The sequence below is a fragment of the Gobius niger genome, assembly GCF_951799975.1.
Source record: "Gobius niger genome assembly, chromosome: 20".
In the NCBI taxonomy this organism is placed as follows: Eukaryota; Metazoa; Chordata; class Actinopteri; order Gobiiformes; family Gobiidae; genus Gobius; species Gobius niger.
Window position 1 is genome coordinate 13,311,856 of NC_136871.1, and position 15,428 is coordinate 13,327,283.

A 15,428-nucleotide genomic window follows, 5' to 3' on the forward strand; every position below is an offset into this window, starting at 1 on the left:
CTTGCTTATAAACCCTGCTTTTTAGTCTTAACCTTCTCACTGTGCAAAACAACATGCCACGTAGCTAACAGTCTTTCCTCTTTAACTCATGCTTACGGAAAGGAGGAGACGCTGTCACCAATTGACTCGAAACAGGAGGTATACTCTATGCCGAATGTAATTGTCAGTATAAAACTGTGTTCTATTTTGGCATTGTAGACCAACTCATCATATCATTAAATACTAAGCATAAGAAAGTATGACTTATATTTACTCTAAATCTATTATATATTTCTTTATACATGATTTCATAAGCCACATCAGTTGTGCCATTGGGGAAAAACTGCTAAGATGGGATTCCTGTCATATTACATAATAAAAATAGAACATTTTGAATGTTAAGTAAAGCAATGATCATTCACAAAGATGTATTTACCACTAATGAAGAAGCTCATGAAGACTCTTTTCTCTACTTTGTATATTGCTTTTAGCTAATGTTAGTAGATAGTAGCTCCAGATTTCTATGATAATGCTCAGTTTGTAAGATTTGATCCTTAACTGTACTGTATATAGAAATACATTTAATTATATATACACATACAGTATATACAAATTAAACAAACATTGCATACATAGGTTTTGCCCATTGGTAATGTGGTTTTGACAAAGAAAAAGTGAGTATCCATTTTTGAGTCCGTTGAAGTTTTCCCATCGTGTTACTGAACCATTCAATTACTTTAAATCACCGTTTCCATCTATTTGCCTGCAACATTTCCAGCGCTCTTCACCCTTTGACCTTTTGACCCTTAACATTTTTATGCTGCTGTAGTTGGATCAGGAGATGACTCCTCGGCGCAAGAAGGAGGTACAGCTCACGGGGCCGTATCCACACGTCCTTTTGAGTTTTAGGATATTTTGGTATTTCTTTTGAAATGTCATAGAGATTTGAAATAACTCCCAGCTGTAAACCTTAATCCTTTAATCCTGTATTTTTGTGAGTCACCTGTGAAGCTTCTTTTATGTTCCCAGATGAGCCCTTTTGCATGCTCCACTTTACTTCTTGATATTTTCATTCCATAAGTAATTTCATGTTTTGATCTCATTCCTAATTATCTATTTGTATTTAATGCTGTTTTGTGAAATTACATAGTTTTCTTTTTTTTATCCTCCATGATATTCCTATGCTGTTATATCGGCAGCACATCACAATATTAGGTGACGCAATGTGCATATGCCACAACATATCAAAGAATCTATGAAGCTTTCCCTGTCACTGGGATTTCACATTTGCTGCACAGTCCAAAAAAAAAAAAATGCCTGGTAACTTATTTAAGTGCGGTTTTAGCCATAATTTTCCTAATTTTGTTTCATTTTAGGTAGGGCCGATACCACATACTCGTACTCATTCATCAGGTCCCGATACCAGAAGCCGATCGATACCACTTGACTTGTAGCTCTCAGCTGAGGAGAGAAAATACAACAAACTGGAGAATTCTTTAGTGGAAATACAATATTCCACATAGAGCTTTATTACAGACTACACTCCCTAAATCAGAGTCTGCGCTGGATTTAACCAGAGCTAAATCACTAACTCGTGGCTAACAGTTCTGGTGATTCTTACACCGGCCTATTCATCTGAAAAACTAACCCAGTGAATAAAAAGTCCTCAGAAAATCCAAAATAAAGAGATACAGCATGTCCAAAATGCTGTTGGCTACTCGCTAACTTGCTATAAACGCACGAGGAAATCTACACAGAACTGAAGTAAAGGCGAAAAGAGCTGCAGTAATAAGTAACCATCTCAGTACTATTGTTAAATAAAAATACATACATGAATAAACCACAAGCACTGGACTTTTGGACATGGGCTGTTATGTCTATGATGGACAGTGCACTAACAATAAAAAAAAAATTAATTTGAATGAAAAATAAAATGGCATCCGTTAAATTCTGATATAACTTCTCTTAAAAGAGTAGACTACTTTACTCAAGGAAATGTAAATGCATAAATTAACAAATTACTAACCAATCTGCTGTGAAAAAGTCAGTCAATAAACCATGTATTCACTTCAAAAAGTATGTTGAAGAAAATGCCTTGTACTCGTATCGGCATTCAGTATTGGCAAGTACTTAAATCAAAGCACTCATACTCGTATTGGTTTTAGACTCTTTTTAGGTTTGCTTTAGTCCTGATTTAGTCTAGTTTTGACACAATACATAATAACATAAAACATACAGTATAAAATGAAAGGAACATACTGTATTCAAATGGTGGTGTAACATATAATAATAATAATGATAAGGCTGTTACAAAATATTGCTATTTCTCATTTCTCATATCGTCTCAGCCCATGAACACCGTATAGCATTTGTCACCGCCAGCAATATTTTACAAGCTCTAGTCTTGCATACCAGACTACAATGTGTATAAACACCGCTCCAAATCTTCTGCCAATCTCATTTGTTTGTGTGTACTCTTGTTCTTCTCTGCCGTTGTAGTTTCTGGACAAGTCCCAGGACGTGTTGCTCAAGCACCAGGCCAGTATCAACGAGCTGAAGAGAGCCTTGAGGGAGCCCAACAGTAAACTGGTGAACCGGGAGAAGCATATGTCCGCCACGTCCCCGACTGGCACTCCAGAGAAGAAGGCAGTGAGTCTCTCTTTGACTGTCTACTGAAATATGAAATCTGATAGCGGGTATTTCAGTGGTATTCTACAACTGGCGCAGTCGGTGGGAATTTCACGAGCCGCTAAACTCGTATTTTGGTTCCTACATATTTTCTGTATCATATTTGTGTGTCATGGGAATAAACCAATACCAACATAAAAACTTCATAGGATGTTAACAGATAGGTAATATTTATGAAAGAGACAAAAAATGTACATATGCCAATTTCAATGATCGACACAAGTAATTTTAATCTTCTGTCTGCACGTTCAGATTGCAATTTCTTACAGTAAAAGTAAGCAAGTGTCCTGCCCATGGAAACCTTAACCTTAATTTGCCTAGAAGCTCACAAGCAAATATGCATATCACAGCTCACGAGGAGGCAGATTTGTGGCACACAGAGGAAAAAGCCTTCACGAAAGCAACGTCTAAATTGCTCTCTTATCTAAAGGTTGGCACAGTTATGACTGGAACTGGATGTATTTCTAATTCTGATGTAGTAAGTTTGTGAAGCGGCGCAGTCGAAACGTGACAGCAACACTGAATGCACAGGTTTTAAAGTAAGATTTACGATGCAGATCTGATGAGAAAATCTTTAGTTTTCTGTTGTTATGATGCACATTCCCGCGCTGCAGTATTTGCTGTTGATGTTGACGAGGAGTGACAGCTCACAGAAGCTCAAGCGGTTTTATATCGTGCGATCTAATGGCTGTTCCCTCTAGTGGAGTGTTGAATGAGGTTGCACATAATTAAGTATATGAAGCCATAAAACTGTTTTATGGCTTCAGTAGCACTTTGCCTTATTTTTTGTTTGTTTGTTTGTTTACAGTACATAAAAGTACGTTCCTAGAATTTCCACCAGATGTGACTCAAATAGAAACAGTGAAATGCAATTAACGGTTTGTTGAATAACGTATTACACTGACAATGTTGATTAAAATGTTCCCAAATGTATGCAGAAACTGTGACTCGGTAATGAACCCTGTGAAAATGTAGGCTATTGTTGCCATGTATACAATAAGGGAGCCTGCCGGCAGTTTCTCCGCTAAGGCTGCCATGATGAAACCATTTTCTTTTTCTTAATTAACTCGATACCTTTTATTTCTCTTTGTGATGTCATGTCAGTCTTTGATCACATAACAAGGAGAAGAAGACACCTTTCAGATGATGTAAAGTTGTCTCTAAAGCGGAGTTGCTGAGAGTCCCTGTGCTACTGTCTGCAAAAATCTGATTATTCTCACAGACTGTCACCCACAGTCTGCAGTGAAAGGTGTAATCTGCCGCGTGCCTCGTCACAGAAACACAGGGTAGAGCGTTAATTCAAATTGACTGATGCTCCAAGGCTGGGGAAGATTCAGGACTCTTGAAATATTCTCCAGACACTCAGACAGACACACTCCTTTGATGTAGTTAGGAAGGGAACATTTGAATTGCAAATGGGTGCTGATTTTGTTACGTAGATTTAATGACTGTCAGGTGTTTTTTAGCATCAAAGTTTCAGCTGAAAAATAGCGCCCTTGTTAGTACTAATGCTCTCTGATTTTCCTCTCTATTCTGCATGTAGTGTCTGCTTTCTCTGATACTTTGCTTAACTTCTCTATAAACTTTCTCTCTTCTGCCTTGTGTTGTTCAGTCAGCGTCCCGGTCCAGAGAACCCGTAAACAGCCTGTCTGTGGAGGGCTTTGTCCAGAAGACTGTGATCACGTCACCCGAGGTTGCAGTTATTTCCTGTTTGAAATGTACAGACATGTTGATGAACATGTGTTGGATTATGATCTGTCTTTTTCACCATCCATTTGTGTCCGCAAATACTGTGTACAAAATAGGTGTGATTGTGAAACTTTGACTGATCAGGCAAAACATTATGACCACCTTAGCAACAGGTCAAATATGAACTTGCCATCTTCCAGCTTTGGTTTACTGTTAGTGTTAGGGTTAGCAATTATGCATATCCAAATCTCAAAGCATACACATGCGCCTCCAATGACATCATGCATCGTTCCGGCAGTTTGACAGTAGCCTTTTTATGTAATCGTAATCATTACTCAAGAAGATAACAGTTAAAACACAGCCCCAGAGATGCACGTTTATGTGATATAACCAGCACAGACGTAGCAGCGTATGTCGAGTGACAGCAGGATTTACTAAAGATCTACTTCACTCCTCAGACTAAATTAACACATCAAAGAAGAAACAGAAAACCTTTCTCTGTATATTTTAAATTTTTTCAGTCAGTCTGAGTCAGTGTTTAAGCTGCTCAAGTGGTTAGCATTCTACCAGTTAGCAACTATCAACATAAACAGTTGATTCAATTAACTGTCAATGGTTTTAACGCGATAAACACATGTGTGGCTCACATCTATGAACACTGAGGAAATACTACAGTAACAGCTCAGCTCTGACCTCTGTCGCATGTTGTATCCAAGGCTAGATTTTTGGAGTGTGGTTCGGGGCTTTCTCTTGGAGAGGCATTGTCGCGTCGAAGCTAAATGCTAACCGGTAGCATGCTAACGTCTTGAGCAGCTTAAACACTGATTCACTGGTTTCTTCGCATTAACGTGTGTCTCTGGGGCCGTGTTTTTACTGTTTGCAGGGCAGTTTACAGCCTATATGCCAGTGTGATACCTAATTTGAAAGCCAAGACCTTCTTGTTTTAAAACTTTGAGTAAGATCTGTGAGAGTGAAACACGGCTTACATCACGTTTGCCGTCCCTGACCCTAATCATAACCCTGACCTAACCCTAACTCCCTGATCAGGAGGGGCTGCAAGTAACAGGTTGAAAGATACTAACAATTTCAATGCATAAACAATGCACAAAGAGGTATTCTGACTTAGACACCTAGTCATCACTGTATGTTCACTCACATTCTTACATACACTGTATTTTCTGGTGATGTTTTTCACTGCTTTATGTATTTTCCAACACTTATTTGGAGCTTTATGGTGATCCTAATTTTTTGTCTGGTTGAGCAAAAATGACTTTACAAACTTCGCACTCGTCCATTGTCTTAAAGTTTTTATTTATTTATTTTGAGACTGTTTTTATGATGCATCTGCTGCACCTGGCATATCTAACTTTTTTTCCAATCTATACCAACATGTAGGGCTCCGAGGAGTGGGTATTGATTGAAAAACAAGAAAGTTATCAAGAGCATGACTGGAAGGAGGAAGAAAAAGGCCGACTTCCTGCCTCTCCTCTCGCCTCTCCGGAATCTTGTTGGGAGCCAAACGAGCAGGAGATAGATATAAGCCAGATGAGACAAGCAGAGGTAACAGGGTATGACAGGAAAGAAATGAAAAGCCATATCAATGAGATCCCCTCGACCAAAGCGACCCGCGAGACAGACGCGTGCTCTGACGCTGGACCGGCAAACAAAAGCCGCTTTGTGATTCAATTACTGGAGGAAGATGATGAATCTCTAAGTAAAGCCCCTCACGTGCAAGATCCCGAGGCAAACAGCGGTGACGCCCCGGACCCAAGACCGGTAAAGGAGCGTCCGCGCAAAAAGAGGCGGCCACAGAGCGCGAGTGCGGCAATGCAGGGAGACTACCGCAAAGGAGGGGGAGATTCTTCGGGAGATGACAATTCCGAATCAGGTGACAGCACAGATGAGGCAGTTACAGTCCTGCTTCCTGGAGAGTCTACGGACAAGATGAAAGATAACCAAGCAACAGGAAGGGAAGAGTGCATCAGGTCTGCTTTCGAAGTCAGAGAAGTGTCAAGGCAGAGCGCTGAAGGCATGAAGAAAATTGTTAACCTTGTAGATATTGATTCAAGCCCGGTGAACGGACCCGGCTTGTTAGAACAGGAGGGGCCATCAGGGCTTAAGGGGGTGACGAAGGTAAGAGGGAAGGGAATTATTGACAACAAAGAGCTAGCTGAGGTCAAGCTGCGCCAGGTCAGGACACATGAGAGGAAAATGAGCAGCTCTGGAGGGGAAGATTTTGATATGATCCCAGGAGACAGAAGCGAGAAAAGAACATCACTGCACAGACTGTCCGGCAGCCACCAGTCAGAGATCACCAGGATTGTCCCGCTAAAGCCTGAGCGCTCAAAGAGTGTGGCCTGCAAAGACGAGCGGGACCGAGTGGGGCAGGATGAACTGAGACAGTTGTTCAGAAGAGAGTACCGCTGGTCAGTGGGGTCTCCCGAGGGATCGTCAGACCTCAATTGGACCGAAGTCACAGCCTTCCATCCAGAGTTCCTCAGAGATTCCGATTTTAAGACAGAACTTCATGACCAGGCTGGAAGAGGACCCATGGAGAGTCAGTCATTCGGTTCAAAGCTATCTGCGATTCCTAAAATGGTGCCACCAGCTCCGCCAGTGAAAACACAGAAGGTGAGAGAGTCCGGGTTGATCCTGCGGAACAGCCGAAATGCCGGCCGAGAGCAGAGCGCAGACGCTGCCAAGAAGAGACTCTCGGTAACACACCTCGCCCTCCGCTGTTCATTGGAAATAGAGCATCGCATGAGCTTCTGACAGATACATTCATTGTTCTTTTCAGTGACTTGAGCCATCCATCCATTTTGCCTTTTTTATTTGTTGAGAAAGAATGTGCTGGAGATGAAGTTGGGACTTTTTTTTGTTTTCACTGTGTCAGCATAACTTCACACTTTCAATTGATTTGGTTTCAACTGAGCAATATATTGACTACTATTCAAATCTGGTTGGATGAAATTCAACTAAATGGTCTCTATATACAGTATTTTTCCACCTCATCTTTATTAACTAGTAGTGATTGTTTTTCGCCTTATCATATGCAAAGTTACAGACTAATGGTTGCGTTTTGTGTCTTCGCCTCTCCCAATGATTTATTGACGTTAAAATTCTTCAGTCATATTCTTCAACCAGTTTATTAATTAAGGTGCCTTGTGGGCATTTACAAAATTAAATTAGGAAGTTTTATGAGTAGACAGAGTTAACAGCTGTTCTAAACACATTCGGTCCTCAGGCCATAAAGACCAAGCCGCAGATTCACTGCACCAATAATGTTAAAAGTTTGATTGCATCGGCACATAAATAATAAGATGAATTGAAACATGAAGCATCCATTCAAACAGTCAGACAAATATTAATACAGACAATGAATTTACCTTGGAGCCTTTTATTGGACAGATAAATAAATCAATATATTTCAAAGCAATTTATTTAGCTGCTTGTGTTGCATCATTTCGTTAGATTGGTGACTGCTGTCTGGCATACGAATGCATGCACACTGAAACCGCATGTTGTTGTACTTCAAACTTTGATTCACTGCATGACCTGTACATAACATCTTGTACAGGTCAACATGTTTATGAGCCCAACTTTTTGGCTACAATCCTATATTAACCTAAGCTTGGGTTCTCAATGTTAAATCTAATATAGCAATCCTCATTGCAGTTTCAATTTCACACGGCATTTCCTTCTAAATCACTTGGAATATTCAATCTATGAACTCTCACATTGATTCACATTGACTTGCTTAATGGCCCTGTGATTTTGTAAGGGAAATGCACTGTGCGCATTAGACAGAATCCGAGTTTACGTTGGTATTGTACTTGGCTGTAGTAAAGTGGGTGCTTTGTGTCGGTCTTTCCACTTTGGCTGGCACTAACCCAGGTCGTCTCTCTCTCTCTGCCCTCTCTGCCCTCTCTGCTTCACTTTCCAGGAGCCTGTCTCAACTCCTGCCATTTATGAGGAACCTTTGGCAGACTTCAAGGTTGTTCATTGTTCATTGATTGTTATCCACATCTTCTCCTTCATCATCTATTCTATGTTCACGCTAAACACCATTGATTATACTTATGATCTACTTACTATCATAGTTGAAACGTTATTTTTCTTAATCTTCCAGTTTTATTCTTAACTCCTCTGTGGGTTCATAATGACAAGTTTTAAGTAGGTTTTGATATGCCTGGTGTAAGTGCAGAAACTATGAAAGAAAGGGGGGTTAGGGAAGCAACCAAAAGACAGAATGCTTTATACATGAGTTCAGCAGACCTCATTGAGCTTTGTGCGAAGGGTAATGGGAATAAATGGGAGAGGGACCTTTACTGTGTTTGGCCAATTTACAACTCTGAGGTTATTCTTGCTGGGTTAGAGCTTTTAACGTTGAAGAGGAATGAGTGGACTGTAGTTTGTAAAAGGAATAAACAGGAATAAATTGTGCCCCGACACACACAGTCAAATGATCCCTTCTTCTATTGACTTTTTTGTAAATAACGAACCAAACCAATGTTGCGGTTCATGGGACAATGGGAGTATGTGAGCGTTTAGCAAGGGGTACTTTGAATTCTTTCAGATTTGGAAAGAAGTTTAGTAGTATTTGAATATTATAAATGTTTGCACGTATTTTCTCACCAAATATCAAAAGAGCAATACCTTCCATTCCTCCATACCATCACCGTATAAAGCTACAACCTGGATTTGAAGTGTTGTGTGTACGTCAGAAGGAGTTGGCCGAGAGGAGACCAGAGCCCAGCGCCGCCTCCGAAGAAGAAACCCTGTCCAGTGCACGAGAGACCCAACTGGGCATCGAGCGCAAGTGCTCCAGCATGACTGTCAGCTCCACGTCCAGTCTGGAGGCCGAGGTGGACTTTACTGTCATCACAGAGCTGCAGACGGGCGCAGAGGACTACCACAGGGGGGCTCCGGAGTCGGGGGAGCGGGAGAGGCTGCCCGAGGTGGGTCGCGAGGACTTCGAGGAGACGTCCAGGTTCTACTCCGCCAGGCTGATGGGCTCCAGAGAGAGGTCGCCGCTGATGGAGGAGAGGTCTGAGGAGGCCAGTCATCCCGAGGTAGACTGGTGTCCACTGTGTGCCCAACCCATCACCCATGGACTCACCCGCCTGGCTTTTTTGTTTGGACATTATTCAATTATTTATTAATTTTTTTAACCTTTTGTTTGCATTTGTGTTTTTGCTTTGGTGAAGTTTCGTTAATTCACTCTTTATTGTGTTCATTTGTTGCTATGGGTGTTCTTCAAATCCATGATGAGGGAGCGCCTTCTGTGTGGAGTTTGCATGTTCTCCCAGCGTCTGCGTAGGTTTCCTCCACCCCCAAACATGCTGGTCAGCTTATGAAGATTTCTGGGATTCCTGGCGCAAATCCATTCCTTCACATAAAAGCATTTGGAGACTACAGTGTGTTAGACACGGCTCTTTTCTCTCCTTTTTAATCACTTTTAGCTAGCTTTAGTCCATGGACAGTGTTTTCTTCTTCCACCTAAAAAGGGAAGTTGCTTTGGTGTGTTCATTTATACAATGATGTTTTGGCCCTGCACTGTGGCCGCACTTGAGCATCTTTCCACAATTAAGTTGAAGCGGATGTTTTAACTAAATCTGTGGGAAGTTGTTGTGATATTAGCTTAAGCAGTAGGAAATAACTTGTTTACCTTAATAAATCCTTTTTGTAGTGTTGTTGGGATGATTGGGGCGTCTTTCATCTCCCCCTGGTGTCTTTGGCCATAAAACCACCCTTGCAACTTTCTCTGCACCGGGTCGGAGGCGCAATACACACTAATAGAACCATGAAGAAGAAGCAAACAGGCTATCGGGCAAAGCTAACTGCGTGCTAGCGCACTTTAGCAGTATTTACAGACAAGTTTGAGTGAAAAAAATGATCTCCATTGTGTAATTGGGTTGTGGCACAATGTACAATATCACCCTCTCCCTGTTGTCTTTTCTGTCAGCAGAGTATTTACTCTCACGGACAGTTAATGATTAAAAAAAAAACGCAACATGCTACAACACCTGCAGTGACGCTTATGGCCTCTAGGGGCATGAGTTACTTAGTTGCTATGGTTTATGTTTCTGCTTTTTTGTCTTATTGATTTTGAAAGTGAACTCATTATCTTCATCCTTCTGTCGTGCATTACCACCAACTCACCTATTCCCACATTTATTTTACATTGCTTGTGTCAGTTCTGAACTTGTTTGTTTGTGTCTATTACAGCCTCCGGTGGCCAGGAAAGAAGCCAGTGCAGTGACCGTGGCCCACAAGCTGAAGAAGTCTGAGTCGCACACCAACGGATCAGAGGTCCACCACGACATCATGAACATAGCTCCACCGGTACCCACCAGTCAATAAATTGCATTATTTATCATAAATAAAACAGAAATGTGAAGCTTTTGTTATAAAGGCAGAAATGGAAATGTATGACTACATAGAGAGGGAGAATTATTCCACCACATCGAGCGCCCTGCTGGCGTTTCAAAGTAATAGGATTTTTTTGCCGCCTCATTTACTTTAATTTAGTCTAGTTTAGCTGTTTTGTCATTTATTCCCAAAGTGAGACACAGTGAATTAGAAGTGAGGGGGGTTACAAAACATAAATATGCAAACTGAGGCCCAGTTACTACATAGTGCTTTCAGTTTTGCCCTATATGTTCAGACCCAGGGATTTTGTACAAAAAGCCATGTCAAAATTACATTAAGCAAAAACATTAGAGCTAGTTTAAGTTTGTTGTTTTATCTTTTTCACAAAGACAAGCCTGAGGAATTATAAATAAATTAACAAGCAATCGAAAGCTGTGAAGCATATGTGGCAGACTGCAGACCAAGGCCCAGGGGCTTTTGCTTTTAAATTGGCCCTGCAAAGGATACAAGCACACAGTACAACAATTCTGAGAATAACCACCATAATTTAAGATGTATCCAAAACTTAAAACCCAAAAGTTATAAAAGCATTTCTTTCCTGTGAAATATTATCCGCGCTATGGTCAGTAGTTTGTTGATTCGCCTCCGTTGTAGTTTTAAGCCTTGTATTTATCAATGGAGATATATACAGAGAATGGGATTTTTACTTCTGGCACTGGGCGGCGCCTCGTCTGTTGAGTGGCATAATAGCGTCATTATGACTGATTACAGTATTGACAGGACATTTATGAGCAGGATGAAAGCAGGTGCTGGTCCATTCATCTGGGGAAGTTTGAGTGCGTCCTGGCCCACGGGTGCATGATTAAACCTTAATGACTGCAGGGCTCTTCAGCAGCAGATAATGGCATAGATCAAGTCAGGCACAATGTGGACACTGGCTTTGAAGGAAGCGCTCAATGTTGAGGGGGATTTCACACGGCACTATAAGCTCCTGTAATGAGTTTCAGTATAGCCGCGAGGAGCAATAAATGCTCCCTTAAACCCTGCTTTAGAGGGCATTTAGTGATTTTAAACATACACCACTCTACCATTGGCTGCAGATGAGAAATCATTAAAACAAATACTCATCCCTTTACTTAATAGTAGAATCAAAATGTACTTCAAATTTGGAGAATATATTGGCAAATCAATGAGAGTGAGTCTTAAATGTGTGGTGTCTGGCTGGTCCTTAAGTCACCATGTTTATGATGTTATGGTTGAACAAAAAATGGCTGAAGGAGATCAAACCTCTATACTGCAAATACAGATGAATCCTCTCTGTTTAGGATGATAGTTAACTAAGGAGCCAAGCATACAGCTGCCTGCTTTCTCTACATTTTCTGACTGGTTTAAAGGTGGTGCATTGTGCAACTTTTTATGCGAAACAAAAAGTTGATACTGGTGCGTATTTGACCTTGTAGTGACCCAGCGGCTGTATAAGTGGTTAGCATGGCGCCTTTACTTTTGCTCTATAATGCTCCAGGATTTTTTGGTGAGCGGGTCGGTCAGCAGTGAAAACCTTCTAAACAATTGATCCCGGAGCGTCCTAGAGACCACTGGAAAGTAATATCGCCATGCTGACCACTCATACAGCCACTGGGGCACTACAAGCTCAACAGTTTCATGTTGCAGCTTTAAATTTAATCTAACCAAAATAAAGTACCTCACCTGTGTGACTTAATTACCTCTACAACTTAGCTTAGTATTGAGTATAAAATGACCCATGATGAAACTGGATTTACTTTTATTGGTGGCCCGTTTGTTATTTAAAGGTAATCACTACTTGCATCAAAAAGGTCCAGGTTTGTGTAGAGTTGATAAATCCCTGCTGCCCCCAGGTGGACAAAACTTTAATCACCGCTTGAGACAAAGACTTGGTATAAAAAGTCCACAAGCTATTCCTTTCTTGTTGTTATTCCTAATGCAGCTATTCAGATATGTAAACAGGGGATCTTTGTTTGTGCCCCTCAGGCTTACACAGAGATCAACCCACGGGATTTCTGTGCTTCTGCAAGCATTAAGGAGAACGGTTCCCCTGTAAGTACATTGGTGAAATGATAAATGTGTTACTTGATAAATATCTAGCTTGAATCTAACATATTATTGTACTATTGACCGTATTCCCCGTTCACATGCCATTTATCTGATTGTAAAATAGATCATGTGTTATTTGTGATAGGTAAAAGGCAGCTCCGTTGGGAGGGAAGGGGTTCTTGTGTCACCTTTGACCATCACCGCTGAGAGTGTCACTTCAGCAACTACAACTCAAGTCACCAAGGTAACACTTCATCTGTTGCCATGATAACTGTTGCAATATGGTGCGCCCCTGAGTTCTTCTCTTTTATACTTAGACATAATGATAAACATGATAAAGAAGGGGCAATATGGTTTTACTGACACAGTTGCTTTGATGGCTGTGCACTCTTTCCAGACTGTGAAAGGAGGCTACTCAGAGACCAGAATAGAGAAGAGGATAATCATCACGGGGGACGATGACGTGGATCAGAACCAGGTGTGTGGTTGTTTTGCTGTGACCTTGGGTAGCGGTGCCAAATGCCGTCTAAAAAAAGCGCCTTTGACTTTGCTCTCCTCAGGCTCTGGCCATGGCCATTCAGGAAGCCAAGCAGCAGCACCCGGACATGCTGGTGACAAAAGCAGTGGTTATCAGAGAGACAGATTCTCCCACCGAGGAGCTGCAGCATCGGACACAGGTGCGTGATGCCTAACCTTTAGTTTACAAAGTTATCAAATGGACTAGGTGTATAACTAGCTTGCTTTGCTAGAGCCGACGGCGAAACTGAACAACCCAGTCCGTTTGATGGCTATGGTGGTGTACAAGTAAAACTGTTTTGGGTGTCAAAAAAAGCTGTGTTTCAGTTTGCTTAATTTGGGATGCATGTTGTCGGTTGTCGAGTATTTTAGAGAAACAGCTTTGATTTGTGTAATGCGTTACAAGCTTGACAAGCTTCTCAAAGGCAGTAGTCATTATCCATTCTCTCTCCACACTCGGTGACATTATCAACCCCTTCGACCACCATGAATCATTCACACAGGCAAGGTGGGTGGAATGGCCTGCCAAAGGACACAATAGCTGTTTTATTGTTTTATTAGCACTCCCTCTGCTCATTTAAAATCAATGTATTACAATTACATATTTAACAATATAATACATTTGCATAACATGATTTAAAGCGTCTACAGAAATATAAAACACAGTGTCAATATGAACTGGCCAGAGCATTTTATTTTAAGACAAACTTTTCTGCATTTTCTTGAACACTAAAGGATCTATATCATGTCTTTTCTTTGCAGTCGTGATTGGTGCTGTCACTTTAGAGGGTGCCTCTGGGGGACCCTCATGCCTGGTCTTCAAAACGCTTTCGCCCTGTAGAAGAGGACCCTATCCCAACTATGTAAATATACATGACTGCCTTCAACTAGTACTCCCCACTTCTGCCTCTTTAGACAAATCGACTGTGACCACGTCTTCTGTCCAATCCCGGCACTCCACTTGAGGGACATGAGAGGACTTTTGCGTCAGTGGAGTCATGACTTCAGTTAATACCTTGGTTTGCTCACGGCTATTGAATCCGACATGGATTTACAGACTCTGCCCTTTCCCATTTCAGAGACTTATTTGTAGACATGGACATATACTACACATGTAATAATGGATAAGAGAAAAAGAACTGTCTGGGTAAGGCTAGTTTGGAGACATGGAGCTCTTTGCTGCCATCTCCTGACCACAATATTTCAGTATAACCAACAGCTCTTATTATTATTATAAGCTTTTTACATTTTTATCTATAGAGGATCTAATTTATGTTGAGTGTTTGCTTGTTTATCAAATATGTATAATATCTTATATTATAATCTGCATGAGTCATTGAAAACCTGCGCTAAGGGAATGGCCGATCGGAGAGGATATTTTGTGACACGATTAGCAAGGGCTTTGATATGACTTAACGGAGCACCTTGGGAGACGCAGAGGGATACACAGCAGACTGGACTCTGCTTTGGCCTGGTCTTCACTGGATTTTCACTGTGTCCTCCTGCTCTCACAGCCTGCTGTCGCCATCGCTGGTCACGCATTTCACTTGAATATCCAGAATGGACATTTATGGTCATAGTAATATAAGTACTGTTTTGTTCATCATGTTTTTCTTTTTTTAAAGATATCTTTTCTGACTTTTTTATTTATAGTGGTGTGATGGTGACTATTGCAGGTATTTGTGTGTAGCTCACTGATTTTGTTTTGCCACTTTTTGAGCAGTGATCTAACACTTAATCATTGATATCATTTATGTCATACTCAACCATTTAATGACATATTGATCCCTTAGCCATGTGTACAGGGTCCACAGGGGGAAAGATACTAATCATGATTTTGTAACCGATTTTGTAACAATGTTGTTTATAATTGCATATAGAAACATCAGAACATTTGCCCCGTCTCTTATTGTCACATTGATAGGGAGTGGAGTACATTTGCGGGTAAGAGGGTATCAAAAAGTAAGAGTACCCCCTCTCTCTATATCTTCAAAGTTGAAATGTTCATAATTTGAAAGCAAGCTGATGAGCAACAATGTAATCCTTGAAATTACGAGTGCCATATTTGAAAGCAATGTAGTAAGCATACAGTATATCGTCCATTGTCACAA

At 41.0% G+C, this 15,428-nt stretch overlaps 1 protein-coding gene across 2 annotated transcripts in view; it reads left to right on the forward strand.

Annotated features, from left to right (window-relative positions):
• LOC306979546 (uncharacterized protein) overlaps positions 1–15,428 on the forward strand; it is a 100,937-nt gene extending 85,509 nt beyond the window's left edge. Inside the window, exons 13-25 of one of the 2 annotated variants that reach the window (XM_079578521.1) lie at positions 103–138; positions 809–844; positions 2,479–2,628; positions 4,280–4,360; positions 5,752–7,071; positions 8,300–8,350; positions 9,081–9,428; positions 10,585–10,701; positions 12,739–12,804; positions 12,947–13,045; positions 13,199–13,279; positions 13,362–13,478; positions 14,080–15,428. In XM_079578521.1, the coding sequence (XP_079434647.1) occupies positions 103–138; positions 809–844; positions 2,479–2,628; positions 4,280–4,360; positions 5,752–7,071; positions 8,300–8,350; positions 9,081–9,428; positions 10,585–10,701; positions 12,739–12,804; positions 12,947–13,045; positions 13,199–13,279; positions 13,362–13,478; positions 14,080–14,085 (2,508 nt within the window). In that variant the 3' untranslated portion in view covers positions 14,086–15,428. The remainder of the gene's footprint in view (positions 1–102; positions 139–808; positions 845–2,478; positions 2,629–4,279; positions 4,361–5,751; positions 7,072–8,299; positions 8,351–9,080; positions 9,429–10,584; positions 10,702–12,738; positions 12,805–12,946; positions 13,046–13,198; positions 13,280–13,361; positions 13,479–14,079) is intronic. The other variant, XM_079578522.1, reaches the window with a different exon arrangement.